General features: G+C 39.8%; 1 protein-coding gene across 4 annotated transcripts; it reads left to right on the forward strand.

The window, feature by feature from the left end:
* Positions 1–27,486, forward strand: LOC114305422 (long chain acyl-CoA synthetase 4-like). Of its 4 annotated transcripts, XM_082896378.1 has the most exons (15): positions 1–663; positions 1,914–1,983; positions 2,851–2,890; positions 2,972–3,066; positions 3,827–3,994; positions 4,062–4,205; positions 4,280–4,367; positions 4,857–4,923; positions 11,692–11,767; positions 11,890–12,007; positions 12,389–12,634; positions 12,729–12,868; positions 26,267–26,449; positions 26,589–26,708; positions 27,176–27,486. In XM_082896378.1, exons 2-15 carry the CDS (start codon positions 1,969–1,971, stop codon positions 27,209–27,211), a joined length of 1,536 nt encoding a protein of 511 aa, XP_082752504.1. In that variant the 5' UTR covers positions 1–663; positions 1,914–1,968; the 3' UTR covers positions 27,212–27,486. The 4 variants fall into 4 exon arrangements, with proteins under 4 accessions (XP_082752504.1, XP_082752508.1, XP_082752506.1 ...); XM_082896382.1 differs by lacking the exon at positions 1,914–1,983 and having other exon boundaries at positions 647–663; XM_082896380.1 differs by lacking the exon at positions 1–663 and having other exon boundaries at positions 1,885–1,983.

The following is a 27,486-nucleotide window of genomic DNA, read 5'->3' on the forward strand; positions in this document are numbered from 1 at the left end:
AGAGAATCCAGCTCAAGTTCTAAACCCCTCATTCGAGCTGATGTTTCACTCTTATGGGTCTCATGCATCTCGGTGTGACTCGCAAGTTCCCTTTCTCTCTCACCCAATTTCTCCCTCAGCTGGCTACATTCGGTGACAAGTTCTTGTAAAAGCTTTGAATTCTCACCATTCAACGTTTCAGCTTCCATCTTTAAATCACTGATCATCTTCTCTGCTTCCTTCTCTTCAGTAGTTTCTGTCAACTCCCTTTTCAAGTCAGCCACTTGAAGTTCTTGCTTAATGTCATCTGTCACCATCTGAAACTCATTTTGCAATTCTCCATTTTTACTGTCATTTTCCTCTGAAGAATAAGCTGAATCCGAGTCCAAGCCGGAGGAAGAAAAATAAGAAACATAATCTGTATTCCCATCTTTTTCATCCTCAACTAATGTCTTCTCCACCGACTTCCTGCCGCAGCTGCCAAAAATTAATCGAAGAATCCGGGAAAATTTTGAGGGTTTTTTAATAATGGATCGTGGTGGTGGTTGAGAAAAAACAACTTGCTGATCCATTGGGAAAAAAGACAGAAGACGGAGATGTAACTCTTGGGAAAAAAGACAGAAGGAAGACAGAGATGGAGATGTAGAGATGTAGAGATGTAGGGAGTGGCTTTTATGGTGAAAGGTAGTTCATTTTTCTCCATATTCTTGCTTTGGTAGGTTCTTTTTGCCATACAAAATTTGGGTATCAAATGGAAAGTATTGACATTTCCATTCCACATTTCCTTAACTCTCTCTCTCTGAGTGTGTGTACGTGTGTGTGGGAGATGAAATGTTTCATGATCAACATTTCTTAAATTGCAGAGTAAGCTGAGTAGCTAACATTTTTTGGAGGTAATGGGAGATGAAAATTTCCTTGTAGTCATCCTATTGTGTTATTGTGTTGAAAATAAATTAAAATAAAATTGCTGATTTGCATTGATAGTGGAGTCAGATAAGGTCATTTCAACTTTCATTTCCTTCATTTCAACTTCATTTCCTAACTCTCTCTCTGTGAGTGTGTGTGTGTAATATTACACTCTGGCCCCTTGCATTTTTTATAATTTCACTAAGTCCTTTCACTATCAATTGTGACAATTAATTTCTTTAATAGTATATAAAAATATGCTATCAATCAGTGCTTTGATGTCATATGTATTGTACTACTAGTCAAAAGACTTGTTTTGGGCATAAGTGTGACAAGGAGACAATGAATGTGTGTTCGACCTCCTAGTCTTTCAATTAACTCATTTGAGACTCTCTCTCTCTCTCTCTCTCTCTCTCTCTCTCTCTTGTGTATTTATTAGTAATATGCACACATTAGCCAGTTATTCGTGAAAGTCACTGCTTTGACATTGTTTTAGAATGTATTTTTGAATGTTGGCCGGTTGTAAATGTCGATTCAAAAATTGACTCTGAGAAGTGATCAGTAAGTTTGTAAATATTTTTTTCAAACAGTAAAATTCAATCGATGGGGTCATAATGGCCCTTTTGGTTCAGCTTCTTGCAAGTTAAAATCTAATAATCAAAAACAAAAGTTAAAATTGCATCTTCCTCAGCATTCCGGTAATTAGTATTTTAAGCTATTTTTTTTTATAAGCTATAATTGGAAGCAACACTAAACACTCTGGCACGCAATTCCAAAATAAAAGAAGCTATCGGCAGAGCTTTATACACTGCATTGAACAAGGCCAATAAAGTGCGTATGTGCGTAACATGTTCTACCCTTCAAGTGTATGTATATGTATGTGTATATGTGAATGCTAACTGTATCGTAATGTGATCCTTCTTAGTAATGTAGAATGATATCTCTGTACTTTTGTAGTTTTGATCAAATTTTTTAGTTTGGTCAGTTATTGTTCACTGTCGAGGGTTTTTTTCTTTGTTATTTTTCAGAAAGCTTTGGTTTGATTGACTTTTAGTGGTCCATTTGTATCAAAGGATAGATTTGATGTCTGGGTACAAGGTATTTTCTCTCATTATTCAGCAGTGTTTACTGTCATCTTTCAATATGGATTTTGTCACAGTTAATTTTTCAATGATAACTTCTCATTATTGTGTATTTGGTTTATAATATACATGTCTTGGAATCAATTTTCGGATATGTTGTCATGGTAAGTGCCATTTTACTAATCTTATGCTTACACGTGATTAATTTACTGAATCGTGTACAAGGGGTTGTTGGGCTTGTCTTTGGAAATGAGAATTCTGCCTCAAGTAAGGATAGGTAAATTGTTGATTTATGTTCATAATAACTATTGCTAGAGTGGTGGATTTTGTTTTGTTGATGACTCAAAATATTTATGCAATGCACACCACATAATGCACTGGCGGGAATTCAATTAACAGTAAAGCCATGTAGTAAAAGATTTGTTTAATTTCATAAAATTTGATATGTCACCTGTTGGTGGTATTGGTCCATCCCAACCTCAACTAAAGACTCAGTGATGAAGCAGTGAATCTCTCACCTGTGGTTTAATTATTTTTCATCATCAACTTGATTCGTTTTGGAGTTTTACATATGGTTATTATGTGTTGATCAAGAGAAAAAGATTCCTGAGGTACACAGGTTTTCATTTTATGATTGGTGTCCCGACTAAGGTTGTTATGAGATATTCGTGGATGTATCTTGATCTGATTTGATGAATATGTTCAAGTTGATACCAAAATTTGGATGTGACTTCATTTATAATTCAATACTCTGAAAGGTCCATTTCTGCCCAACTTATTGTTGTAGTTGTTTTATTGTGTTTAGTGCTAAGATGGTGGCAATAGAACAAAATATAATAGGATGTCTGGATTACGCGTCTTAATTTTTCTCCTGCCTTTTCAGGTGCTGAAAACATTTCCTAGTGCAACGAAATACTTGAAAAGTAAGTCGTATTTGATACAATATTCAGTTTGCATTTGCATGCGGCATTAAGAAATAATACTGTATTCATTTTTTCATATAGCAATTGTGAGCTTTGGCAAGGTCACTCCTGAACAAAAAGAAGAAGTTGAAAAGTTTGGTTTGGCTATATATGCTTGGGATGAATTTTTGTTATTGGTAAGCTACTTCTGTTAATCCATTATTCATTTCATATCTGGTTGTTTTGTTAATAATTTTTTGGTTTTGAATAATGCCCATTATTGTACCACATGAAATTTGTTTCAAGAAACTAGCAGTTATATGATTTAAATGGAATTTGATTGGTGTATAATTTGTTGAATTCAAAGCAGGGATGCTGGATGGCGTACTGCACATTTTGTATTACAAAAATCATTGTATTGTGCCACTTTATTGCATTTTATGAATCCTTATTTATCTAATAATAAAGTGGTTTGAGGATAACTTAGATGACATGCTGGAGTTGACAGCTGGCACAAGAGGTCACTGGCATTCGTGTGTTTCCATATTGCAGGCAGGCAGTCGTATTGGTTCAAGGTTATGATATAAGGTCAAAAGTCAAAATATGTTTCACTTTAAGATCCAGTTATTTCCATCGTGTTACTTCTATTGCATTTGGTTATAGGATAGGTTGAGTACTATTGACTAAATCTGATGGTGCTCTGAAGTAAATTGTGGTTAAATCTGAGGCATTTTGCACTTGAAATGATGTGTGCTATATATACGTTGTCTCTAGTACTGAATGTTAATTTCAAATATTACGTGGTGCATCCCTAAAAAAAATCTGTTCTTGAATTGGAAATTTTTTATAAATCGCCAACTGATCTGATACCATTTCCCCAAGGGGGGCTAAGTATGGATGATACTTCCATTGACTATTTATTACTTCGATTTGAATTTCACCCTATCTGTTTTGCAGGGAGATGATAAACAGTATGATCTTCCAGTAAAAACGAAAAGTGACATTTGTACAATAATGTATACTAGTGGCACAACTGGTGACCCAAAGGGCGTTCTGATTTCCAATAATAGCATTGTTACTCTTATAACTGGGGTGAGGTGCCTGCTAGGGAGCGTTCATGAATTGGTAAGCATGTGAATCAATTTACATTCATAAATCTACGTGGCAGGCTAAATTATTCTGCTTTATTTAGGATTTCTTGCACATCCATTTGAAAATTTTACTGTTGACTGAAAAGGATGTAAATCTTTCATATCTTTCTCTGGCACATATCCTTGATCGAGTGATTGAAGAGTGTTTTATCAATATTGGCGGCTCAATAGGATTTTGGCGCGGGGTAATATGACTACCAATTCTTTTCCTTCCACATTAGAGTTCAATGTAACAATTCGGTGTTTGTTACATCTTCAGGATGTCAAACTATTGACTGAAGATATTGGTGAGCTGAAACCTACTATTTTCTGTGCTGTTCCCCGAGTACTGGATAGAATTTATGCAGGTAAGTTTTTTTCTTTCTCAATGGATGCAAATGCGAGTCGGTACACGTTCTGAGCAAAATAGAACCTAAAAGGGACACTTTCATCGGTAGCAGATAATGAAACACAATGGCTTTAATCAACTGCAGTGGTTTTGATCCATCACACAGTAATCAACTAAAATATGAAACAGTAAAAGATTTAATGTTAGTGATTTATTTTTGTGTTCTGTTTTAATTCCAAAAACATTTATGCTCTAGAAAGCATGAAACAAATTCAGTGTATTTTAAGTTGTTAAATTTTGATAATTTTTTATTTTGGTCTGCCATGGGACTATTAAAATCTGAATAGAGAACACAAGAAACAGAATGGTTAATGAGGGCAGAGTTAAATTTAAATACAATGGTGCTCATTTCAGAAGCACATAGTGTTTTTTCATAATTTCATTCTGTTGCAAAACATAACTTCAAGTTTCATGCATTTTATTCTCGAACTCCGGTTCTTATTTTCAGGTTTGCAACAGAAGATCTCATCTGGGGGTCTCTTAAAAAATACTATGTTCAACTTCGCAGACTCATAGTAAGTTGTACTCCGCATCTCTAACCTCCTAGTAAAAGAAAAAAAAGAAAAGAAAAGAAAAGAATACACTACAGTAAAAAAAGGGATATGGTGGCGTTTTTTTAACGACGTTTTTTTAAACGTCACTATTATTAATATTTAACGGCGTTTATAAAACGTTGCATATTCTTTTAAACAAAATGACACCGTTTTATAATATGAGGCGTTTAGAAATGCCTCCAAATGCGGTGGCCACACGTGCCTACTTTTGGAAACCCTTATTTTATTTTGAATCTGAGCCATTTCACTCTCCCAACCCTTATACGCACACATATCTCTCTCTCAACCCTCTCTAAGCTCCATCAAAGATTCAGGTCAAAGAAGATTCAGATCGAAGCGATTTCGACGCTCCATCGAAGATTCAGATCGAAGCTCCATCGAAGCGATTTTGAAGCTCCATCAAAGATTCAGATCTAAGCTCCATCGAAGCGATTTTGAAGCTCCATCGCCAGCACCATCTGCACCGGCGAGGTAGCGAGCTCCACCGTCTCTCTCTCTCTAGATCTATGAAATCGATGTTTTAAGGCATTCTTACTTGATCCTCATTTGCAGAGATTAAGAGATTCAGTGATTTCTAGAAGCACTTCTATGGAGATACAATCTCATTGGCTACTAATCCCAGCTAAACATGTGGGTTTTGGAATTTGCTAGGATTGTTTAGTCCTCTGTATGACATCTTCATTTCTGAAATGAATCCTATCAAGATATGAGACCTCTGCCTTAAAATTTGAAAATGAGCTCTTTTCCACTTCCTACTTGATATTGTTATTTATTTATTTATTTTTGTTTAGATTTCTTTCATCAGATGGTATTAACAATGAATGAAATCTTACGGTACATTGCCCCATTTAGCATCCATGTTTATGATATTTCAGTATGTCCTTAATATGGACCGTACCAGTAGACACGACACCACTACGATGTCCATGATCTTCATCTAATGACTAATGTGCATTAATGTGTGTTCAAGGAGTAGAAACAATTCTTGAACATGTTCTTAGCCTTCTCTATGTAATTTGGAAGAAGATGCTGTATCATTCTATCAGGCTCTCTAACTTAAAAAAAAAATTAAATAAAAAATAATGCTATCAGGATCTTTGGAAATTGTGCTTGTGGGTGCTTGTGAAATTTGGATCCATCTAATTTCGAATATTGACCAAAGGTGCTGTCTTGTATATCAAGTTTATATCCAAGCTTCTTCTTCATCAAGGTTCATAATTCTGTATATTGGCCTGCCAAACATAAATTAAAGAGTAACTTACATTGACCTCTCCTAAGGTTTGAAAAAAATATAGTAAGCCTCACAAGTTTAGCATAATCACATTGGACTCTCTTAAGGTTTTAATTCACATAACACTGAGCCTCATTTTCATAAGAAATTTGTTAGTCATGTAGATGGAAAAATGATGATGTCATCTCTTTTACAATGAAATGTATATTTTTTCCTTATTTATCTTTGTGTCTTCACACCATTTTCATTTGTTCCTGTCCCTTTAACCTCTCTAAAAGGGAGGTCACTGTAATTTTTTCAAAGTTGTGGAGTTTGCTGGGAGATCAGTGTAATATACCCTAAATTAAATGACATGTTAGAATCTTGCTAAAGCTTGGATTCCCTCTGACATCTGTCCTCTTCCAGACAGTAGTTGATTTTGCTTGTGACTTGCTGGAAAGATTCAAAACTCTAGCAAGTTTTTTGTTTCACTAATTTCTTATGCTAAGTTTAGATGTTCCACTTCCAGCTGGTGATCACTTAAATTTACATAATCATGTTTGGTTTAAATATGTACAATAATAACCATTATAGAATATTGATTTCCATTCTTGGCCATCGCAGGTGGGCAGTCGTCATTAGCTAACTATTACACTTATTATGTAGCTTATTCTGATGGATCATGCAATCATGCACAGACATGAACAGTGCTTGAGCATCTGACAGAATGTTGGGTGAGGTGAGAGGACATAGCTGAAGGTGAGATATGCTTATGGAACTTTTTTCAGATTCTCACATTTGAATTCTGCATTGGCATAACTTCTGTTCATTCTTGTAGGTGTATGGCTTCATCATTAGTACAGACTGGGTTTGTAAGGGGTTCCATGACCCAAGGAAATGGTTGTTATCAGCACAGGTGTATAAATAATTCGTTGGAGGTATAATTTGGACCTTTAACTTTGGTTTTTAATACAAGGATTCTGAGCTCATTTATGTTGAATAGAATGGCCGCAACGAAACATTGTACGAGTTCGATTTTGAATTTATTTCCTTCAAAGAATGCTACTGATACCATCTCTTTTAGGACCATTATGGAAAAATTGTCTTTACATTGAAAAACCAATTCCTTGGCAAAACAGCTATAGGAACTGACTTCCTTGTATTGCTATTCATTCTTAATGTTGAAATTTGAAGACCTTAATTAACTGCTTTATCTTTGTTTTTTGGCATTCTGGAATTATGCAAAGATGTTTGAGCATGGGGTAATTCAGGCATGCTAAAAATCTGTCAGGGACATCAATTAAGGTGTTACCTTCTAATAATAGTATAAAATATGCGCTTATATATGAATTTATGGGTTTTGGGATTTGTGAAGTAAACATTTAATTCCGTACTCGTCATTGTAATTCTTTGTATTTTCTTTGTGATATTATGTGCAAAATTCCTCTTGTTAAGGGTAAATAAGTAGTATAGATTATGCCGAACATGACACTCATAGACTCATAGTGTTTTATTACCTGTCATGATTAGTTTAGGTAGTATGTGGTAGAGTTTCTAACAGAGTGCACAATGTGATCTATCATTTACGTTTTTGGATGGAATGATAGCTTCACATGATATGAGAGCATATTTGCAGTGTAGTTAATATTTTTAAAGAATTGTGGAATCATATTTTATTGTCTTTTCTTTTTGGTATATTTCAACATACCCACATCTCTCTCTGCTGGGAAATCTACAAAGCTCTCAGCATAATTGCCAGATAAACATGCTTGCTCAGAAATCAGTGCACACCTGGGTTCAGGTTAGCAAGTGTTCTACTACTCTAGTTAGTTAGTGTGAGTGTATTTTTGGATCAATTAATGCTTTATGTTGTCCATAATTCTAATTTGTGCTTAACTACTTAATCAAGCATATATAACTTTAGAGGGTGTCATTTTCAGCTCTTGCATAAGAAGGGGTTAGTCTGTGAGTATTTGAAATTTATTTGATTTCTGTATGTCACCATTAAATGTATTAGTATTTTAGCTAATCATGAAAGAAAATCATTGACTCTCATGATTTTCTTGTATGGTGGGATATGTACTTGATAATTGTTGTGATAGAGTTCACACTTCGAGTCTTTTATGTCTCACCTGGATCCTTTGAATTCCAACCATTCTTTGGGGTGTGATTGGATCTTAGAAGCTACTTCATTCACTTTTCCCTCCACAAATCCAAGATCCAAACACAACCTAAGTCAACAATACAGGGTATGGGGTGTACACATAAATTTAGTAGCTTATCCTTATGCAATTGCATTCCATGTCGTTGAATAAGTTGTAAGTTCAACTAAAACCATTAAACTATCCATGTCATAGACATAGTACTTTCTTGTTTCTCGCATTATCTGATATCAATAATGGATGTGAACTCCCTAATTCAATAATTCAATTCAGTCAATCACCCCAAATATATATATATATATATATTTCCTCAAGAAAGGATAGGCTTGATATCAACAATGATTGCACTTAAATAATATAATTATTTATTTGCTCAAAATCTTGTGTTTATGTAACCTATGCATAATACATGTAATTGAGCTCTACTTCTATCCTTTTGTATTTGACTTGGATAGTTGAAGATCTCTCAAAATTCTCTGAAGCAGACTGTTTGTTGGTGATTTTTCTCATGGAGATATATCTGTATCTAGAATCTAGATACAGCCAAGACCACAATTTAAGTTGAATTTACTCTTTGATGTGGTCAAACTGAATTTCTATTGATAATTAGCATATTCATGCAGCACAAAAAATTTATGGTGGTAGAGTAAAGAATCTTGATCGAAGATTGTAGTATTAGGTAAATTTGAAATTGGCAACAATTGCATTAACAGCTAAGAAGCATGGACACGGACACAATTTAAATATCTATTTTAGAAAAGTTGAATTCTGTCTCTGTATGTGTCTGAAAGATGTGCTTTATATATGAATTCTAGGATGGATATCTTCTTTAAGAGATTTGGGTGTTTTCTTTTTTCAGTTCTTTCAGCAGTTTCTTTCAGTGCACTCTCTTCTTATTATTTTCATACTGTCCTAATACAATGGTATCAGATCAATCAAAAGGCAAACCAATTGCCTTGGGTAGTTCAGGACTTGTAGTTCTATTTAAAACTTAGCTACTGCATCTGAGGATGTTCAAATGACAGATGGAACTCAAGCTTCTAATGTGAATGTGCAAGAAGCAGATCCAAAAGAAGTGACCTATGTTGAGAGGCTAACAAAAATAAAAGGAATTTTGTCTGGAGAGACTTCAATATAGTTGACTCTACAATTTTTATACAGTCATAGCAAGTGAGACAACAGATATAATTTCCAGCTCTTTATTTATTCTGCTTTGCTCAAATTCAATTTTCAGGAGTTCCATTTGTGTACTGTGAAAAGCTTTTTTCATTAATTTTATAATTTGCATATAGGTCGAATCTTCTTATTCTCAAGACAATAAAGCAGTCTGTGGAGCCGAGAAATAGTGTCTGCCACAGTGCAACAATATATGCTAATGCAATTATGCATGCTGGGACAACTGTGGATACATTTCTCCGTGAGAATCTGGTAAATCAACATTTCACTTTCATTCTCTAAATAAACCTTTATTGTTACACAACTTTACAGACAATAAAGCAGTCTGTGGAGCTAAGAAATAGCTCTTGGAACTGCTGATGAAGATATCTATGACGACATAAAAACTGTGCTTTATACTGACAGTGCTGATTGTGGTTTCCTGTTTGAACCTTGTACTTACATTCTGTAAATTATCTTAAATTAGCATGATAGTTATTTATTTAATATTTTTCTCAATTAACCACAAGATGAGTATTATCTCATCAACTTTGCTATTGTTTCAGCTCAAAAGCAGTTAATTTTGTTAGGAATCAGCTTCGGCAACACAGAGATGTTCAGGTAAAAAATTTGCCTCAATTATGGTATACCAGTGTTATGGTTTACAAAGTTTTAACTTCTTTTGTTCTGATTTTTGTTAGCTTGTGAGGCGCTTGGAAGTGTAGCTCTGGTAATGGATGCGTAGATGTTTATTTTTCTTGCACAATGCTTGATCATACCTGCAAATTTTTGTATAGTACAGGACCGACGTTTACAAGATAATGTCAGCATCATCATTGTTGATTTGGGGTATGCACTTGTATGCATTAAGTTAATTTGATCTAATGTTTTCCATTCTAATCTAATGTGTCAATCTATTGTACTGATATTAATCTTTCTAATTTGGTCCTGGCTGTGACTTTTTGCAGGAGGACAAATTGGCAAAGTTTGCCTTGTTTAGAAAGAAAATTTTGTTTATGAACTGGGCCAAGCTTTTGCTACTATCGGTATTGTGTCATTAGGAGTATGGATGTCTGCTCTGCTTTTTGCATGAGTTTCAAGCCTGACTTTGTAAATAAATCCTCACGGATTTCTAATATATTTTGTGTCTAGATATATTCTGTAATTGTACATATATCACATCTTATTGCATTGTTTTTTATTTTTAATTTTGTTTTCAAACTTAGTTTATTTACTATTTTAACAAACATCAATTATTAGTTGTTAATAATTTTTATGACGGGTATTTTTTTCAACCATATAAAATTAGCACAACTTTAAAAATAAAAATAATAAAAATAAAGGCTATGGCGGCGTTTTTTGAATGTCACTATATCCCTACCCCAATGTTTAGATTTTTAAAATGTATAAATGTCTTTGACGGTGTTTCCAAAACGTTGCTAAATGTCATAGTGACGTCACAGTACAGTTAGGGTAGGACATTTGGCGGCGTTTTTAAAAACACCTCCTATACTAATATAACGACGTTTTCCAAACGCCATAAAGCTATAGCGACGGCCGCGTAGTCGGCGTTTGGTACTAAACGTCACAAAAAGAATTAGCAACGTTTTCAGTACCTATAGCGGCGTTTTTAAAACGCCGCTAAAAGTTGATTTTCCAGCAGTGATAATAGGGATATCTTGTGGAATCACTTATGCACACATCAATTTCTTTTCATTTGAAGATTCTATTTTATTTATTAACCCTTTCAACTGAAGACCTTTTATCACTTCTTGAAGGACATCATCGCAACCATATATTGATTGGTCAAAAATTTGTGACTAGATATTCAATTCTTCCAAAATTTTGGTCATTTTTTTCCTTTGGAACAATTTCATGTTCTTAATTCTTTTTCTCATTGTATTTATATAACCTTGAAATTACCCTTTTAAGATCAGAACTCTGTACTTTATACTTCCTATTTCAAGTGTCATCTCATTCATCATGCATTTTTTTATAAGATAGATTTTGTATTAAAAGGCACAAATCAAAAGGGGGCGCAACCCTTTATGCATCATGTGTGCGAAACATAAACTGTGGCTACCCTATGTGTATCTACAGGGACTTGGATTTTTCTACAGTGTTTGCTTTAATTGTAAGGTAGCTAATTTGTTGTCATTTTGTGCTGTCTCATTTTTATCTGCATTTAAACAAATGCTGCAGCAAGCTACATAACATGAAGAAGGGGAGTAAACATGTAGATGCAGCTCCACTTTGTGACAAAATTGTTTTCAATAAGGTGGTGGACATATTCTTGTAGCAGCTTTTCATTCTTCTTTTCCTCTTTTACTTTCTCATGGGACCATATATACAAAACTTAATCTTTAATATGGCTTTCATTTCTTTTAACTCCATTCTCAGGTAAAGCATGGGCTAGGCGGAAATGTACAGCTTATTTTATCTGGAGCAGCACCTCTCGCAACCCATGTAGAAGCTTTTCTACGAGTGGTGGCATGTTGTCATGTTCTGCAAGGATATGGTATGTTGTCCTTTTAAATCTGTACATATCAATTTAACTTATTTTATCTGCCTTTTTAGCATGTACATTTGAATTTCACTCATTCCTCCCGTTGGAAGTGGTTTTTGTTACTTATCAACCTATTTGAGACAGCTTGCTGATATATGTTTCTTTGTTGCTTAAACTTCACTTGGGAATGAGTTCTATTACACTTCGCTTTGAAGGCATCTAAGAAAGTTTGATGAAATTTCTTTAAATCCATTACCTCAGTGCCATATTCCCCCTGTTTCTGCCCATGAATAGAGACTTTTACTGATTCAGCACTGGTATCTGCCATTGTATATCCATTATCATACAGCAAACTTAATTTTTTTTTTAATTTGTTTTCTTTCTGTGATGTAGGTCTCACAGAAAGCTGTGCGGGAACATTTGTCTCACTACCAAATGAGCTGGGTATGCTTGGTACTGTTGGTCCTCCAGTGCCTAATGTGGTTGTGTGCCTAGAATCTATTCCTGAAATGGGATATGATGCCCTCTCAAGCACACCACGCGGAGAAATATGTATAAGGGGCAATACCTTGTTCTCAGGGTACCACAAACGTGAAGACCTCACCAAAGAGGTCCTGGTTGATGGATGGCTCCACACAGGTTTGTCTACGACAGTGTCTTTCATAATTAATTTGATATAGTGCTCATAATTTTCTTTCTTAGTCAACCCTGCCCCTAACAATGTTTGTGTCAGGGGATGTTGGTGAGTGGCAGCCCAATGGGAGCATGAAAATTATTGACCGAAAGAAGAACATTTTAAAGCTGTCACGAGGAGAATATGTTGCAGTTGAAAACTTGGAGAATGTTTATGGTTCTGTTGCTGGTATTGACTCGGTATGCCTCTGAACTATTGTAAATATATAAATGGAATATAAGTTTCAGTTTTGTCTCTGTGAGCATTCCAATTGTTGTCAACAAATATGGAATGTATTCGTTGTAGATATTACCAACAATGTCCTTCTAGTGATGAGAGCATGGATTTGTTTCTGATATTGTTTTAAAAGTTATGCTAGGGACCCCAAGTAAATTACCAAATAAATTGCCAAACCTCTCACATGGGTGTGGGGGACCCACACACATCATGTGTGTGGGTCCCCCACACCCATGTGAGAGGTTTGGCAATTTATTTGGTAATTTACTTGGATCCATAGCATTAATCTTCCTTGTTTCAATACTTCTTGACTGTTATGACATTATAATGTGGTCTTCTTTTGTTTCTGATATTGTTTGTGTGAACCTCTTGACGTTAAAAGTTATTCTTTTTATGTATTACCTTATGTAAGAGGAGCTAATTTAAGCCCACTAAATTATTTAGGCCCAATAGCCCAAGATTAGTGGGCCCGAATTTATCGCAAGTCCAAGATTGTTGGGCTTGGATTTATCGCCGTCAAACGGGTTGAATGGCTCAAAAGGGTTCGGATCCACGAACCTAGAGACTTACTCAAGCCCGGACTCGAAAGGGTATTAAGCAAGCCTAGAGATCCGAGGCACTCGGACTCGAAAGGGTTCAGATCCACGAACCTAGAGATCCGAAGCACCTGGCTTCGAACGGATTCAAACGCAATCTAGAAGTCGCTCCGTTAATGAGTCCCAGAACACTTGCGGGCTCGGAGCTTTCCGGGATCTACGCACCAGAACCATGGGCGTAATGGAGTTCGAACAAAGGACCCGATCCCGAGGACGGTGAGTGGAGACAAATTCACTCTTCGGTTAAACTAGCCTATACCCGGGTCGAGGTGGCACGACCCCGGAGGGTCCATGAGACTCGGCAATATTTTGCGGCAGGACGTCCTCTGGGACTACCCCTGACCCTTTGGGATGATTGGGGATCATTGGTTAGGTGTGGCTAAGAAGAAGGGTTCGCCGAGGGATTGATCTCCTCTTCGGGGTTTTCTCATCCTCGGAGAAGTCACCTCCTTGCACATGGGCTCCATCCTACATCATGAGGTGCCTATAAATAGCACCCACCCATAGCTTTACAAGGGATGGATTTTGGAGATTTTTGAACTCTTGGGAAAGAACTAATTTCCCTTCTCCATTATCAACCTTGAGAGTGAAAGTGGGAGATCCATGGGAGAGCCTTGCCATTATTCTATTCTCTAGCCATTTTGCCTTCTTCTTCACCCAATCTCTTATCTCCATCATCTCATTTGTTGTTGTGTTCCTAAGTTGAGATTATTGAAGAATCTAAGCCTCTCATCATATTCTAGAGAATTCGATCTTCGAATTTTTCAACTCCTTTCTTGAACCCTCTCCTACATTTTGGCGACTCTACTGGGGAGGCGGATTGGTTAATGGTCTCAACGAGATCTGGAATCCACACAACTCCAACAAGGATGGCGGGAGAAGATGAAGTTCACCAACAAGGATCCTCTAATGGTGGTGATGACAGAACCATGGCTCCAGATCAACCACTTTTGCTTGAAGCCATTCAAGGACTTCAGAATACTCAGCAAGAGATTCTTACCACTCTTCAGAATCTCACTCACACCATGTTGGTGATGAGTTCTAACTTTGCACCGGCGCCAAACGGAAATCAAACTGGTGGTGGAGTTATTCCCGCCGGAGCGCAAAATCAAATCCAAGGAGAAGTAGGCCCCAATCAGCCTATGGCTCATGGCAACACGGCCACAGTAACACATGCTCAAACCACAGTAGGCGGCGGCAGTTTGCCCATGCCCGGGCTCCATGGCGTGCTAAGCCAAGATCCAATGGTGACTAGGGGAGTCTCTGGTGTAATGAATGGTGCTCCGGCGACTGTTGGTGTCCAGGAAAACATAAGGAGCATAATGGCGCAAAAGGGAGCTCTGCCCATACCTAATCTTGTTACGCCACCAGTAAATGTTACCCAAGCACCAAGCGGGCCTCCTTTGGTGCCGACAACAAATCTGCAAGCACAACCCGGTATAGCGGCGCCGTGCGGTGGACTCTACGGGCCTCAATTCAATATCCCATCACCAACTGGCTTGTCTATAGGCGCTGACGGCCAGTATCGTCAAATGTCCTCACCAATAATGAATTCGCAGCACCAGAATGGCCAAGTCGCCCCTAGCTCAGTCTTCGGGTCCACAGGCCAAGTCCCGGGAATACCACCATCAAACTCTCTCCCTCAACAGTTTTTCACCCTCGCCGATGTGCAGGCCATGTTTGATCTCGAACGGGGCAAGAGGACCTTACCCTCTTTGCCTGATCCAGACATCAAGCCGCCTTACCCTGTTGAGATGCTGAGCTATCCATACCCTGAGGGGTATACAGTGCCGAAGTTCATCAAGTTCGACGGCAAACAAGGAAATGCCCGAGAACATGTTGTGCGATTCATCGAGACTCTGGGTATTCATGGTTCAAACCACGTCCTCCGACTGAGAGAATTCTCTAAGTCCCTCACCGACCGAGCATATAGTTGGTATGTTAATTTGGCCCCAAACTCTGTCCGAAGTTGGGAGGAAATGGTTAACAAATTCCACTCCAAGTTCTTTCAAGTGGCGGAGAAGGTGACCACACTTACATTGTATAAAGAGAAGCAACAAGAAAGTGAAGACATTCTTGACTACGTCAAAAGGTTTCAGGACAAGGCCGTAGATTGTCATGAAGCAGTCGAGGAGAGTTATCTGGTTCAAATCTGTCTAGAAGGGGCATTGAGCAGGTACAAAATGTTTCTAGTTAATCACAAGCTACCCACCTTCTCGGCATTAATGGAAGCAGCTCGGAACATTAGCATTCCTCAGGCTCAAGAGTCCGGATTTAAGGCCAGTTACAAGACTAGTTTCAAATCGTCTCGTGGACCTATTGTTGCTGCTGCCTCTGCCCCAGATACCCGAAATTCACAAGGAGGAAGTCATAGAGGCCAGAAGAGAAAGCAATATAATGGTGAAAAGGGGAATGTTTCTTATCCATGTGGAATCGAGGAAGTGAAAGCTCTAGTTAAGGAATGGGTGGCTGACGGAGAGCTAAAATTGCCTTATGTTGAAGAAATGCCATCAAAAAAGGACCGTGAGAGCCCTGAATTCTGTGTCTACCATCGTACATTGAAACATCCGACAGAGAAGTGTTGGACTCTCAGGAAAATCTTCAGAAATAAAGTCGAGGCAGACGAATTGAGGTTCAAAAAGCAAGGGACTCAAGACATCCGAGAACAACCATATCCTCAACACCGAGACAAGGGCAAGAATGTTGCTATGATAGCTTATGAAGGCCCGATGATCGAGGCTATCGCCAACCTCGATGACGATGATTGTTATCTGGACGACATCCTCGAGCCAGAGGGTGAGCAAGTTTACTATGGAAGTGCTCTCGATCCAGAGGGCAGAACATTTATGACTCATGGCGAAGATCCCTTTGATCCAGAAGGAGGAGAAGAGTACTACGGAAGAGGAGGACACCATGTTTATGTGGCATCTTATTTTGAAGAGACCGAGGAGATGGTTAACTACGAGCCTCCAAGAGTGGAAAAAGATCCGGATCACTATGCCAAAACCTTGCAAGACTGTGTAAAGTTCAAGCAGTTCTTTGACCAGCTTGGACTTTCCAAGGAGGCAAGAACAGAAATCACCAAGTCTATCATTAATATAGCCGAGGAACACCATGAGGAATGCATGTCGACTGAGGGATCTATCCCGAGGAAGGCAAAAGAGCAATCTAGTGCCATTACTTTCTCCGAGGTTGATCGGAAGTATCCTTTTTCTCACAATCGCCCGCTTTATGTGACTGCTTTTATTAACGGGGTTGAGTTCAAAAGGGCCTTTCTAGATAGTGGAGCCTCTATCAACATTATGACTCGCGCTACTCTAGAAAAGGCTGGAATCTCTGAAGAACGCATTGTGAAGCAGCCGATAGTCATCACTGGCTTCGGTGGAGAAAGGAGAGTTACTATCGAATGCGTAACAGTTGATTTAGCCGTTGGAGAGATTCGCTCGGCCACCAAGTTCCATATTATCGATTCTGAGGCAAATTATCACATCATTCTAGGGAGGACCTGGATGCATAGATATGGGGCTGTACCATCGAGTTATCATCAGTGTGTTAAGGCTAAATGGGGAAAGAAGACGGTGACAATTCAGGCTACAGAAAGGCCTTTCGAGATCCATGAAGCTCATTATTCTGATGCCATCTACTTCACCGAACTGGCTGTCGAAGAAGTTCCCACCACCTCTAAGCCTCGAGGGGTCAAAATTCCTCGTTGGGAGGATATCAAAGATGACAAGGAGCCGATGGCAGAGTCAAGTAAGCGGGCAATGTCTAGACCAGAAAATCCGCCTATTCCTCGGAAGGTGATGAAAGTTCGAGAAGGAGGCAAGATGGTGTACTATTTATGAAGGTGCGGGGAGTCGGTTTCTTCAGTCACCGACTCCGAGTCAAATGAAGAGCCTCCTGACAATGATATAGTAATAAAGCCTGAAGTGGCTCCAGAATGTATGCAAGATGGGCCGAAGCCTCAGCCCGAACAACTTATTGAAATAGATCTGAGTGATGGACAAGATGCACCGAGGCCGGTATTCGTAAGTTCAAGCCTTAGCCCAGAGAAGCGGGAACAGTTGTTAAAGTTGATAGGCCGATACTCAGATGTGTTTGCTTGGTCATATAAGGAAATGCCCGGACTAGATCCTGACCTAGTCTCCCACTATCTTGATATGTTCCCAAACTCCAAGCCAATTAAGCAAGCTGCTCGAAAATATCATCCAGATCTCGAAGAGAAGATTAAGGAGGAGATTGAAAAACTTCAACAGGCTGGTTTCATCCGGCCAATACAGTACCCCATGTGGTTAGCAAACATCGTGCCAGTAAAGAAGAAGAATGGCCAAATCAGAGTATGTGTAGACTTTCGAGATTTGAACAAATCTTGCCCGAAGGATGAATTCCCTCTTCCTCACATCGACACCCTCGTGGATACTACCTCAGGACACCAGATGTTCTCATTCATGGATGGATTCAGTGGATACAATCAGATTAAGATGGCTGAAGAGGACGCAGAAAAGACTGCTTTTAGAACACCTCTCGGAAACTTCTTCTATACAGTCATGCCTTTCGGACTCAAGAATGCCGGTGCAACTTACCAAAGGGCTATGACTGAAATCTTTCATGACATGATCCATCATGAGGTGGAAGATTATGTTGATGATCTAGTGGTGAAATCCAAGAAAGAAGAAGACCATCTCCGAGACCTTGAGAAGGTATTCAAGAGGTGCCAGAAATTCAAAATGAGGATGAATCCTCTCAAATGTGCTTTCGGGGTGACGGCCGGGAAGTTCCTCGGGTTTCTTGTACATAGGCATGGCATCGAGGCAGATGAAGACAAGGTCAAATCTATCAGAGCAATGCCTCCCCCGCATTCTAAGAAGGAGTTAAAGAAGTTCATCGGGAAGGTGTCTTATATTCGGAGGTTTATCCCAGCACTAGCAGAGATCTCTGCGCCTTTCGGCTCTTTGTTAAAAGGAGATGCCAAGTTCGAGTGGAACCAAGAGTACCAAAAGGCCTTTGAGAGAATCAAGGCGGCCTTGACCTCGCCTCAGACCATGATAGCCCCACAGCCCGGGGTGCCTCTAATGTTGTACCTAACTTCAACCCCCAAGTCCATAGGGGCATTATTGGTCCAAGATGTAGATGGAGTAGAACGCCCGGTGTATTACATCAGTCGGAAGATTCGAGGGGCAGAAGTCCGATATACTCCAGTAGAGAGACATTGTTTAGCTTTGGTATTCACTGCCCAAAAGCTCAGACATTACTTCCTAGCACATCAGATTCAGATTGTTACTAGAAGTGATCCAATCCGATACCTCCTCAGCAAGCCTGCTCTAACCGGGAAGGTGGCAAGATGGTTGTTAGCACTGGGTGAATTCGAGATCACATGTGTAGCCCCCAGGGCGATCAAAAGCCAAGCCTTAGCTGATCTCCTTGCTCAATTTCCAAGTGGTGACTATGAACCAGTGAATGAAGAATTAAGAGGAGAGGTGCATGCAGCTATGGCTTCCGAGGAAAGCTTCTGGACATTGAGCTTTGACGGAGCAGCAGGCGGAGGAAAGGGAGGAACCGGGATAGTCCTTACAAGCAAAAGTGGGGAAAAGTTATATTTGTCTTATAAACTGGATTTCCATTGTTCGAATAACGAAGCCGAGTATGAGGCTCTTATTTTAGGCTTGATAGCAGCTAATAAGCACAGTATCAAGAAGATTCAGATCCGGGGGGACTCAAAGCTGATAGTGAAGCAAGTTTCAGGACAGTTTGTCTTAAAGGAGCCTGCCTTGGCCACATATCGAACAACAGTCCAAAGGCTTCTTGACAAATTTCAGAAGGTCGAAATAGAGCATGTGCCTCGCTCCGACAACAAGTTTTCAGATGCCCTCGCAACATTAGGGGCAAGAGTTGACATTCCAGAGGAAGAGGCAACAATTGTTATCAAGAAGAGAACAGAACCTTCAATAATACCCGAAGACAAAGACCTTCCGGAGGACTGGAGAGGTGAAGTCCTCGAACAACTCAGAAGCAAAGTTGGAAAACTGACTATGGCCAAGCTTGCCCAATTCACAATTATTCAAGGTGAACTTTACTTCCGAGGGGGTACCGGATTCCTAGCCCGGTGTGTTGGCCAACAAGAAGCGAGCTTCCGACTACAACAGATCCATGAAAAGTCTTGCGGGGATGGGGATATCAGTCTGTACAGAAGAATCCAAAGACAAGGTTATTATTGGCCCGAGATGGAGAAGGACTCGAATCAATTACAGAAGGAATGCCCCAAGTGTCAGTCATACATCCGGGAGGATGAGAGTTGCTTTGAAATTGATACCCCTGACTGGAGGCAAGTCTACATTGACTATCTCAAAGAGGGAACACTGTCTGAGAGCCCGAGGGACATTGCACACCTCAAGAGGAGAGCGAGGCGGTACTTTCTTGATCAGGACAAGCTTTACAGAAGAAGTATTGAGGGCACTCCCCTGAGGTGTCTCTCCAAGGAGGAGTCAGATCTAGTCCTCGGAAGAGCTCACGAGATTGAACATCAAGGAGGGGCTCGGCTGTTCGAGCAGCTTATACACCTTGGGTATTACTGGCCGACCATGGAGTCAGATGCATCCCATCACGTGAAGAGGTGCCAGACTTGTCAGAAACACGGAAATTTGATCCATGCTCCAGCCATAGACCTACATAGTATCCGAACGCCATGGCCGTTCCATACCTGGGCTTTTGATCTGATAGGGCCCATCTCCACATCTTCTAAGGGGTACAAGTGGATTCTCGCAGCCACAGAATTGAGTACAAAGTGGATCGAAGCAATTCCTCTGAAGAACGCTACGGGGCCTGCAGTCGCGAACTTCATCAAGGAGAATATCATTTGCCGGTTTGGAGTACCAAACACCATCCTCTCGGATAACGGCACTCCCTTCATAAACAAATATGTGAAGAGCCTCCTAGAGACTTACCAAGTGAAGCATCACAAATCCACACCCTACTATCCAAAAGGGAACGGGCAAGCGGAAGCCACAAACAAGACACTGATAAGGATTCTGAGCAAGATGATGGATGAGTTTGGGGGGACTTGGCCCGAACAGTTGATAGTAGCCCTATGGGCGTATCGCACTTCAAAGAGAAAGCCAACTCAAGCAACTCCTTACTCCCTTGTGTATGGGTCCGAGGCAGTGTTACCTATAGAGTTGGAAACGCCATCTGCTCGAATGGCTCTCGCCTCGGGGATGGTATTGGAGCCTCGAACCACCAGATTGGAAGCATTAGAGGAAAAGCATGACAGAGCTGCAAAAGTCATGGAAAGGTATCATGAGTCCATCGCCCGAGCCTATAACCAGACTGTGGTACCAAGGAAGTTCAAAGAAGGTGATCTAGTATGGAAGATTGTAGACCCAATCATGCGAGGACAACCTTTGCCCAAGTTTTCTCCAAAATGGGAAGGGCCCTACAAGGTGGTCCAGGCGAGCTCAAGCGGGTACTACAAGCTTGTAAGGGTTGAAGATGGCTTCCGAACTGGCCCGCTCAATGCAAAGTTTATCAAGCATTACTACCCATAGTTGGACTCATCTATGTTGAAATTCATTTTCTTACTTTGTCTAAAAGTTGTATTTCCCTCACGTTATGAAGAAGCTAGTTTTCTCTATGGTGTACGTTTTATCCCATCACTTGCAGTGAATCTATTATACTTTTGTCAAGAAAGTTGAAGAACTAATGAGAATATTTCAGCTTTTATAAACATGTGCGTATGATTGTTCTTTCCATTGTATCATTCAAAATAAATATTTTATCAAGTAGAATGAGAAAACAATGCCAAAATAGCCAAACAGCAAAAATTTTATCATTTCATTGCATTGTCCTAGATAAAACATTTTTATCGAAAGGGGCAAGAAAGCAATTAAAAAAAAAAAAAAGTTTGTACCAAGTTGTAAATATATTTATATATATATATACTTACCCACAAATTTAAGGAAGCAGAATTAAGGCAGCAATGATCAAGAAAGAGATGAATGATAGTGGAAACTGAAGCTGAACCGTGCTAGGCCGAACCACACACGACGCGTTGAGAGGGCGACGCGTGTGAGTGGCGTTGGACAATCCGAAGTCAACAGAGTGAGCAACCACGCACGTTACGTTGAATGGGTAACGGCGTGGTCAGCACTGGATGGTTGAAGATGAAGACAACGGGGATGTCGCAGAGGAAGTCGGCAACCACACACGTCACGTTGAGTGGGGCAACGTGCGTGGTCTGCGTTGGAGTAGTTGAAGCCAATGGCGGAGTACCAGCAGAGAGAAGCCAACAGTGATTGGCGATGAAGTAGCAGCGGGTTGAAACCAACAATGTACACGCGGCTTCAATAGCAGATTGAATTTGGCCCTGCAATAGTAATCAACGTACACACGGCTTCAGTCTCTAACCTGTTAAAAGAAGAATGTGTGTCATTGGAATCATAAATTCTGATATATGTATATACAAAACTACCACAAAATATATGTATATACAAGAGGAAGAGAAAGCCACAGTTAAGAGGGGTGATATCCGAGGCCGATGTTGGAAATATAAGCTGAAATCAGAGAGGCTTTACAGACTGTAATCAACAAGACTGGGCTAGGCTTGGCAGGACCACACACGTTGCGTTGAGTGAGCGAACGTGCGTGGTCGGCGTCGGACAAATTGAAGCCGGAAGCAACGCTGGTACCACAGAAGAGTCAGCAACCACACACGTTGCGTTGAGAGGGCGAACGTGTGTGGTGTGCGTTGGAACCGTTGAAGTCAACAGTGATCAGAGCTGGAACAGGACTTCTGAGGGAGAGCCTTCCGAGGGACAACTCTTGCTCTCATTAGTACGGGTCTGAAGAACAGCCGTTGATTTCATCAATACGAGCTCCGAGGATCTTTCTTTTCAAAGTAGAGTGGACTCTTACTCGAACTCCCGAGGGATAGCCTTTGCTTCCATTAGCTGCCGAAGTAGAAGTGCACATCCACTCGGACTTCCGAGGGACAGCCTCGTTTCTGCTCGGACTTTTAAAGGACAGCCTTACTTCTGCTCGGACTTCTGAGCGACAGTCTTTACTTCTGTTGGTGTAAGCTTGGTAGACTCGGTTATTTTCCAGAGGAATCTTTCTTGCCAAAGTAGGGTGTGTGCTACTTTCGGACTCCCGAGGGACAGTCTTGCTTCTGTTCGGACTTCCGAGGAACAGCCCTTGCTCTCATTAGTGCGGGTTCTAAGGGCCCCGAGGTCGTGGATTTCAATCAAGAATTCATTTGCCTGAAATAGCAAAGCCAACAAATGAGATGAGCAATATTAATTTCATATCCTGATTCAGGCATTATCGGAATGGGGCAACATCAACAAATAATAATGATCTATTTAAGGTACAACAATTTTATTCCTCTGAGCGAGTTCTTGAAAATGCAACAATCAAGGTTTTATCTATTCGGGTCGATTCCTCTAAAGCCAACGTAAAGCAGCAATGTTCGAACAAAAGCCCGGCATCAACTATTTATTTCCTGAGCATCCACTGGATCAACAACAAACAATGATATTCGGCTCTATTTCTTTTACAATGACATTTTTTTTATTCTCCCAAGCAAAGGTTCACGAAATTCAAGAATTGAGAGTTCATTTGCCGAGTATACAGTATTCAACAAATTCATCCCCTCGGATATCAAATTCAAAGGTTGTAATATGCAGACAATGTTTTATCATTCCCAAATCAACAAAACAGTGTTATGAGTACTTCCAATAGCAACAATGAAGTAGTGTAGATAGGCAAGATTGCAAAAAAAAAAAAAAAAAAAAAAAAAATTCCAAATATGTATTTGGCAAATCAAAGCTCAAAGCATAAATATATATATATATATATATATATTTAAGGATGGGGTTTCGGCAATCTGAAATAGCAACACAAAGAGGATGGGCCGATGGTGAGCTAAAGGAATAAAGAACAAGATCGGTAGAGCCGAAGCCAAGACCCACGACAAAGCTGGGGGTGTCGCGGCACAACGGCAAGACACCACGGGTAACAACCAGCGTTGACAACGGGCTGGACAGTGACGAACTGGGCTGGTGATAGCGCTAGCTGGTGGCACTTTGGGTTGCAGCATCAGTGGTGTCCGGAGCCACGGCGTGAGCAGTGGGCGATACCGCATGGGTCAGACGCGAAGCTTCCAGGCCGCGCGAGTTGAGGTGGTCGCGCGGAGGACAGTGCCTTGAGTGACTCTTTCGCAGGCCGACGGCGGTGCCTGAGCCGCGACGACGGCCAGCATGAAGGCAGCAGTGGTTTTCAACGAAGAATAGAAATGCTGGCTTGCAAAAGAAGAAGAGAACCGCTGCTCATGGTGGTCTCTTGCCTTTTTGAAGAAAATGCAAGTTTAGTGAGAAAGATTGTGCCACTGGTTTCAAAAGACCAAAAAAAAAAAAAAAAAAAAAAAAGATAAGTCTCTGTGTAGAGGGAGAGCGCCGCTGTGCAACAAATAAAAAAAAGTGACCTATGAAATAAATAGGGTTTTGGCCCCTCTCTTTAAATAGAAAAAAGGGTGTGATGCTTAGAATATCCCCTCAGAATATACTATTTATAAATATCCATATATAGACGGGTCTGTTGTGTTGCCAGCTAGGAAAAGAAAAAGCTTGGTTTGTGGCATTATTCTATTAGTCTATACATGTGCTTGCCGTTTTCAACCAAAAAAAAAAAAAAAAAAAGTGTTTGGATCTTTTATTTTTAGAATAAAAAAATGTTTGTAGCCCTTCTCTCTTAAAAAAAAAAAAAAAAAAAGGTGCTTTATTTATGTTTTCATATGTTGTAAGAAAACAATTCAGCTAAAACAAGAAAAAAAAAAAAAACTCAAAAAAAAAAAAAAGAAAAAAAAAGGAGTTATTTATTTATTTTTTATTAGTTGTCAATTTTATCCGTAATTTTCAGTGAGTCCTCAGTTTTTATCCATAAATTTTATCAAGGCCAAATATTCTCGAAGACATAATGTGAAGCATGGCTGATAAGGTGAAATTATGCATGTCCGAGAAAATTACAATTTCTCATACACGCAAGGGGCAAATGTAAGAGGAGCTAATTTAAGCCCACTAAATTATTTAGGCCCAATAGCCCAAGATTAGTGGGCCCGAATTTATCGCAAGTCCAAGATTGTTGGGCTTGGATTTATCGCCGTCAAACGGGTTGAATGGCTCAAAAGAGTTCGGATCCACGAACCTAGAGACTTATTCAAGCCCGGACTCGAAAGGGTATTAAGCAAGCCTAGAGATCCGAGGCACTCGGACTCGAAAGGGTTCGGATCCACGAACCTAGAGATCCGAAGCACCTGGCTTCGAACGGATTCAAACGCAATCTAGAAGTCGCTCCGTTAATGAGTCCCAGAACACTTGCGGGCTCGGAGCTTTCCGGGATCTACGCACCAGAACCATGGGCGTAATGGAGTTTGAACAAAGGACCCGATCCCGAGGACGGTGAGTGGAGACAAATTCACTCTTCGGTTAAACTAGCCTATACCCGGGTCGAGGTGGCACGACCCCGGGGGGTCCATGAGACTCGGCAATATTTTGCGGCAGGACGTCCTCTAGGACTACCCCTGACCCTTTGGGATGATTGGGGATCATTGGTTAGGTGTGGCTAAGAAGAAGGGTTCGCCGAGGGATTGATCTCCTCTTCGGGGTTTTCTCATCCTCGGAGAAGTCACCTCCTCGGAGAGGTCACCTCCTCGGACAAGGTGGTTAGAGAGAATATCCCCCATGTGCCTTGCACATGGGCTCCATCCTACATCATGAGGTGCCTATAAATAGCACCCACCCATAGCTTTACAAGGGATGGATTTTGGAGATTTTTGAACTCTTGGGAAAGAACTAATTTCCCTTCTCCATTATCAACCTTGAGAGTGAAAGTGGGAGATCCATGGGAGAGCCTTGCCATTATTCTATTCTCTAGTCATTTTGCCTTCTTCTTCACCCAATCTCTTATCTCCATCATCTCCTTTATTGTTGTGTTCCTAAGTTGAGATTATTGAAGAATCTAAGCCTCTCATCATATTCTAGAGAATTCGATCTTCGAATTTTTCAACTCCTTTCTTGAACCCTCTCCTACACCTTACATATGCTCTCTCTCTTTCTCTCATACACACATTTCCAGTGCGTTCTATTTTAAATTTCAATCCCTTTTCTGCTAAACTAATTTGTGCATGTTGTGTGCTTTTAAGCACAGGAAGAAACTTGACACAGGTCTCTATGATTGATTATATCTCACAAAATTAGTGTTTGCATTTACGTGCTTTTTTCCCATCAGATTTGTTTTTGTTTTCTTACACTTAAGGCACAAGATATTTGCCATAGGTTGATTTTGATGTGTGCATCCTAAGGTCCAACTTATTCTTTCTTGTTAAAACTTGAGGATATCTATATACTTGGTTCATTCATGCTTTTGTGCATGCTTATGGATCTGCTAAGAATGTTCTCATTTCTCACATTTGTGCACTTTTTCCTGTTGGAAACAATCCTTGGAGTGACTTATGCTGTGATTGGTTGGGAGATTTGGAGAGGGATTTGGAAAGGAAAAGGGAAAAAGTGTGTGAAACTAGGTGAAATATAGGCATATTTTATTCACATTTCACCTACATTTTCCATTTCCCTTTCCAAATTCCTCCCCAAATCTCCCAACCAAACACAGCATTAATGAATGGTCAAATCTATGCCTGTACTTTGGGGCTAGGAGATTGAGCATTTTGTTTATTCCAGAATCTTCTTGTGTTTGATTATGTCTGAATTTCAATCTCAGATATGGGTATATGGGAACAGCTTTGAGTCTTTCCTTGTTGCTGTTGTAAACCCAAATAAGCAAGTACTTGAACGTTGGGCTGAAGAAAATGGTGTACCTGGGGATTTCAATTCCCTCTGTGAAAATCCCAAGGCAAAACAAAACGTACTTGTAGAGCTCACACGGATTGGAAAGGGAAAGAAGGTTTGTGTCTTTTACACTTCCAACCACCTCTCATTTCTACTTCGATTTGATAATTGAATAATAATCTGAGTTAGCAGAGGGGAAGAAAACGTTATTTACTTCCAGAAGATTTCTGAAACTTTTGCGATTTGCCTGGCAGTTGAAAGGGTTTGAATTTATAAAAGCTGTTCATCTTGACCCCGAGCCATTCGACATGGAGCGTGACCTTCTGACCCCAACATTCAAGAAGAAGAGGCCTCAGTTGCTCAAATACTACCAGGTAGCTCTTCTTGATTCTCTCAAGGAATCTCATGGCATGCCATTGTACTATGTTCATTGACTAGATGCTTTGACCCAAAAATGTTTTGAAATATGTGAAATGTGTATTAGAATTCTAATTTTTTTTCCGGTGAGACTTGAGAGGAATCGGGAGGAAATCATTTCATTGTAGAAAAATATGTATTAGAATAATCTGTGGAGAAGAAAAGCCAAAAATTGAACCCCCTCGAGTTAAAATCCTGGTTCCGCCCTTGGCCATGAGTGTTTGAACATTGGAGATTTCTAGTTCACTCCATGTTGCCATCTGCCAAGCAACTAGTGCATGCAAGAACTTTTAGTCGACTTAAATTTCCAATTAACTTTTTTGGAATTTGTTAATTTGTCATTTCTGTTTATGACTACTTTATAGTACTCTTTTGTTTTTTGGGTGGCACAGTACTAAGGGGAAATCTTTGTGTTGCATTGCAGAACATTGTTGACAACATGTACAAGGGTGCAAAGTAAGCAAACTGCCTGAAGATGGTGTTTTCTAAATTTTAACAGCCCTAAAAAAGGATCTTCATTCTTCGATGCTATTGCCAGTTTTGGCTTTTTGGCATCCCACTCTTTCTTGAAACTGTATATATTGTTGGTTACTTGTATAACCTTGATGATTAGTGCTATACAAATCAACAAAACTTACAAACCGATGTGGCACCAATCATGTTAATTTATTGGATTCAATTTCACTTTTCATAGTTCTATTAATGCATGCCAAAGCCAAATCTTGTTCAGTTCTA

The sequence above is a fragment of the Camellia sinensis genome, chromosome 11 (genome assembly GCF_055761805.1).
Source record: "Camellia sinensis isolate YWXY chromosome 11, ASM5576180v1, whole genome shotgun sequence".
NCBI lineage: Eukaryota > Viridiplantae > Streptophyta > Magnoliopsida > Ericales > Theaceae > Camellia > Camellia sinensis.